Genomic DNA, 5,381 nt, shown 5'->3' on the forward strand with positions numbered 1-5,381 from the left:
ATCCCCCAAGGGGTCCCAGACTGTGAGAGGGCACAGGCCGGGCTGAGGGACCTCCAGTCCTATATAATAAAAGCCTAATATGCTAAGTGTTGGGTTGTCTGTTCAATCAAACAAAGCCTAATATGCTAATGATTTGCTCAGGCTGCCCAACTGCTCTTTATGACATGCCCTGACCACCAGGGGGCAGACAGTTGACCGGTCGACGAGTCATAATGACATGCACTGACCACCAGGGGGTAGATGCTCCTACTGGTAGGTTAGCTTGCTGCTGGGGTCTGGCCGATTGGGACTGAGTAAGACGGGTTGGACATGCCCTGGAGCCCTCCTGCGGTCCCTCCCCAGCTGGCCAACCTCCCGTGTTCCTCCCTGGCCCTGATTGTGCACCGGTGGGGTTCCTCGGCATGGCCTGCACCCTCTTGCAATCTGGGACCCCTCGGGGGATGTTGGAGAGCTGGTTTCATCCCAATCTCACAGGCCAGGCCGAAGGACCCCACTGGTGCACGAATTCATGCATCGGGCCTCTGGTTTTATCTGTAATATGCATTAATCTATGGTAGCCCTTCTGTAATGTTTTGTTTTCATGAAGATCTCAAATGGAGACTTTAAAATTTTTATTTTAGTAAATATATCTTTACTCTTGGGTTAAATTTTTAGTACTCTCCCCCACCTTTTTTTTTACTTTGGTGCTTTTGTTTTGCTCTGATTTTTTTCCTGAACCTAAACCTTAAGTATGAGTAGAAAAGTTGGGTATTGTAAGGATTCTCAACCCTTAAACTTGTTTAGATGAAATTGAGAAATTTAACAAGTAATTGCTTGATAAAATAAAGGTAATCTTTTCTTGGTCATTGTTACCTTATTTTTGTTCTGTAAAGCCAAAATTGCTCTAATGAAAATTTGACCAATGCTAAATATAAAGGAAGAGTATGCTGAGGTTGTGTATGCTATGCCCCAGTTAATTTGGTTTCTTATGATGTGACTGGAGGCCTGGTGCACAAAATACATGCACTGGGGCGGGGGGGTCCCTCAGCCGTCAGTCCGACAGCCTTAGCGATGCTGCAGAGGCGGGAGAGGCTCCCGCCACCACCACTGTGCTTGCAAGCCATGAGCCCTGCTTCTGGCTGAGAGGTGCTTCCCCTGTGGGAGTGCACTGACCAGCAGGGGGCAGCTCCTGCTTTGAGCATATGCCCCCTGGTGGTCAGTGCGCATCATAGCGACTGATCGTTCTGCTGTTTGGTTGATTTTCATATTAGCCTTTTATTATATAGGATTATAAATTAAAAATAGGAACATTATTTTTTATCAGTGAGTAGCACTCTGCCAAGTATTTTAACTCATTCATTTTGATTCAGTATTGTTTTATTTTATGGCATTTAGTCAGTTATTCTGCCTTGAAAAGAAGGTACTCTTATTTTCCAGATAGATTCTTACAAAATGTTGTAAGTAGTAAGCTTTATAGTTAACTAGAGGCCCAGTGCACAGAATCGTGCACAATGAAAGGAAATTAATTAGAAGGTGGCTAGCGGGGTAGGAATGGGCAAGATGGGCCAGACACACCCTGGAGCCACCCTCCTGCGGTCCCTCCTTGGCCGGCCGCACCTGGGGCAGCACTGGGGCTCGAAGGGTGTCTGCAGAGTGAGCAGAGGTCCCTCCAGCAAGTGGGGTCCCTCGGCCTGGCCTGTGGCGATTGGACCAAAACCGGCAGTCCAACATCCCCCGAGGGGTCCCAGAGTGCAAGAAGGCACGCTGCAAAGTTGTGTCGCTTGGCAGCTCCTGCATTGAGCGTCTGCCCCCTGATGGTCAGTGCACGTCATTCCTACTGGCTGGTTTTTAAGTGTGCAATATGTTAGTGTTAAGTATATTCACATTATTGCACAACAGATTTCTGGAACTTTTTCATTTTGCAACACTGAAACTCTGTATCCACTAAATACTAATTTCCCTCCCCCCTTTCCTTAGCAACTACATTCTCCTCTTAATGAATTCATTTATCAATTAATGGGCTGTTAATTATATTATTGCAAGCATTCTGGGTTTGGGGGCATTCTTTTTTTTAAATATATTTTATTGATTTTTACGTAGAGGAAGGGAGAGGGATAAGGAGTTAGAAATAACTATCAGCGATCAGCTGCCTCTTGCACACCCCCTACTGGGGATGTGCCTGCAACCGAGGTACATGCCCTTGACCGGAATTGAACCTGGGACCCTTCAGTCCGCAGGCCAACGCTCTATTTTCACTGAGCCAAACCGGTCAGGGCAGGGGGCATTCTTTATATCAAGTTCTTCAGTATATTCCTTCTGCCATGTACATTGTTATATATTGTGTGCTTTTACTATATTTAAATGTTTAGGCCTTATTATAGGATGAAACACAATAGTTAGGTCTTAGACAATGTAATATACTCACAGGGAGTATATTAATATAATGTGACTGAATTTTGTTTTGTTTATGAAGGAAATGGGAAGACATGATGACCTTTGGTCCTTATTCTACATGTTGGTGGAGTTTGTAGTTGGGCAGCTGCCATGGAGAAAAATAAAAGACAAGGTAATTTTGGAAATGGAAATGTCAGTTTTGGGTAGGGAAAATAATAAAACTTCCTCCTTTGTAGACCTCTTTGTTGAGACTATATTTAAGTATAAGAATTAAAATGTACAAACACCTTCACTGTATAATACCCAATATGTATATTTTTGTGTCTATGACCTGATATTAGGGATCTAGTTAATTTTATGACTTTTTCTATGTACACAGGAATAGATACTAATATAAATACAATTATTATTTCTGATTTGATTTCTAGTCTTCCCTCTTAGTTTTTATTTTCACTAGTTCTCTTTTTTTTTATAAATCAATGAAACTTATTTTAATCGTCACATTATATTGTTTGATTTGAAAACTGTAAACATCTTTGTTGATAACCAGATTTAAGATCAACTGGTTTCGGGGAGAGCTAACGATTCACTGATGCAGAACTCGGTTCTGCATTACAGTTCCCCTCCCCACCCCTTAAAGCAGTATGCATTAAGCTATTAGTATGAGCTCAGTTCTTGCTTTATACTTAATTATCTCCAGCACATACCCTTGAGACTGTTACTGAGAGGTTCTTAATGTGTAGCTGCCAAGAGATATTGACTTTGGTTCCATTTCTCTTTTCTTCCCAGGAGCAAGTAGGCTCTATTAAGGAGAGGTATGACCACAAGCTTATGTTGAAACATCTCCCTCCAGAATTCAGCATCTTTCTGGACCACATCTCCTCTTTGGATTATTTTACAAAACCAGACTATCAGGTAATCAATCCTCTTGTGAGTTCTGTGGGCTAATTATTCTGTCTTCACTTATTGTAGTTATAAATGACTCTGGGAGGTCCCTAGAATAATACTATTTTAATACATTCTGAGTATGTGGTGAAATTAACTGATGATGACAGTGTCTCTGTGTGTGTGTTTCCTTCCTTCTGGATGAACATACTTCATTAGAGTTTTAGGTTTGTTCATCATGAAACAGATTTTACTGTTCCTGCTATTATTCATCTGATGTAGAAGTGCTGACAGTTCAAATTATGTAAATCCTATTGTTAATGTTGACCAGAAGGAAATGTTCAGCTAGGTAATGTATCTGTCGAGGGCTTGAGGGCTGCATATTATATATTAATATGCTTTGGGACAACAGTGAAGATTGTTGGCTCCATTTTGTCTGTGCTCCGTTAATCATTTCCTTAGAGCATCCATTAATGAGGCCTAAGGGTTGTCTTGGTTTGTCACAAATTGCATCCCTAACCCAACCAGCTATATTTCAGAAGATTCTATTGGTTTCAGGGAAAACTTGGTCAGAGCTTAATGTAGAATAATCACTACCACTGAAAACATAAATGAAGCCACACATAGATTAATAATAATAATAATATATTAGTGTATTATTTTTATCTACAAAGGACAACACATAGACTTTATTGCCTGTTGATGGAAGTTTTATATTCTAAAGTGTTGTAAGGGTTGCCTAGTCAAAAGACTAAGATTACCCACCGCACAGCAAACTTATTTGCATGTAATAACTATTTCTGTGTGAAATTGCAGTGTTTGTATAAGATATAAATAAGATATAAAGCAGAGAGGCAACATACAACATTGAGTCCTTAGGGACCTTAAGGGGGTGAGCTTGTCTTCTTTCCTATATGACTATTTGTGTTATAAACTATATACTGTCTAACAAATGGAGAAAATACATTGTATACCAGTCGCTTTGGAGTATGTTCTTATATTTATACTAGACACCCAATGCACAATATTTGTGCACTTGGGGGTGTGGGGGGTCCTTCAGCTGGCCTGCACCCTCTCGCAGTCTAGGATTCCTCCGGGGATGTCCACCTGCCGGCTTAAGCCTGATCCCTGGGGGCATTGGGCCTAAGCTGGCAGACAGGCATCCCTCTCACAGGCGGGAATCCTTCTTATAGTCTGGGACCCCTCGTTCCTTACAACCTGCCTGCTCGCTGCTCCTTATTGCTGCTGTGGAGGTGGGAGAGGCTCCCGCCACCGCCACTGCGCTTGCCAGTTGTGAGCCCGGCTTCTGGCAGAGCTGTGCTCCCCCTATGGGAGCGCACTGACCACCAGGGGGCAGTACCTGCATTGAGCGTCTGCCCCCTGTGGTCAGTGCGCATCATAGCAACCGGTTGTTCTGCTGTTTGGTAGATTTGCATATTAGGGTTTTATTATATAGTATTTCATATATGTATTATATAGTATTTCATAGATGTATTTTCTGAAATGCAGACAGTTCACATTACTTGCAATAAAATAATGAAATTATTCTTGTAAGACTAGATTCAGGAAGAGCTAGAAAATTTTCCAACTTTCCCATCTTGGGTGTTAATAATTTTGTCATTGACATTTGCCTAGGAATGTAAAAGTTTAGCATAGCAAAAACTTTTAGATTACGTTCTCCACTTAGTTATATCTACACAGTTTTAAGAAAACTTTTGTATTCACCAGCTGGATTTGAAACTTCAACCTATAATTAATTTAGTTTAAATTAGCACAGTATTGTTCTTGAGTTTTTCATTTGTATATTCTCTCAGAGGCTTCTCTGTGTTTCTGTTACAAAACAAAGCACAGTGATTTTCATGTTTTTGGAAGAGAAAGAGCAAGCATAATATTTTTTTTGTTTCACAGATTCCATAAATAATCTGGTTCTTTCTTGTTCTCCAATCTTTCATAAGCAGCGAGTGGGAGCAGGGGGCCAGTGGACAGGAAAAGAATAATTGGATAAAAGATATTGGTGTGGCGCCCGGCCTGGCGCGCTCTGCAGCCCACGTGTTGCGGGGCGGTGTAAGCCCGGCGTCAGGCCTCGGGCCCTGGCCCATTGTGTGCTAGTCCAGCGGCTTCAC

General features: G+C 41.9%; 1 protein-coding gene across 4 annotated transcripts in view; it reads left to right on the forward strand.

Moving 5' to 3' along the window:
• Positions 1-5,381, forward strand: part of TTBK2 (tau tubulin kinase 2) — a 107,288-nt gene that overhangs the window by 57,818 nt on the left and 44,089 nt on the right. For all 4 annotated transcript variants that reach the window (XM_006778040.2, XM_015557581.1, XM_015557582.1 and 1 more), the window contains 2 exons: positions 2,453-2,545; positions 3,163-3,288. In XM_006778040.2, the coding sequence (XP_006778103.1) occupies positions 2,453-2,545; positions 3,163-3,288 (219 nt within the window). The remainder of the gene's footprint in view (positions 1-2,452; positions 2,546-3,162; positions 3,289-5,381) is intronic.

This window comes from Myotis davidii, unplaced genomic scaffold (assembly GCF_000327345.1).
Source record: "Myotis davidii unplaced genomic scaffold, ASM32734v1 scaffold46, whole genome shotgun sequence".
Classification (NCBI taxonomy): Eukaryota; Metazoa; Chordata; class Mammalia; order Chiroptera; family Vespertilionidae; genus Myotis; species Myotis davidii.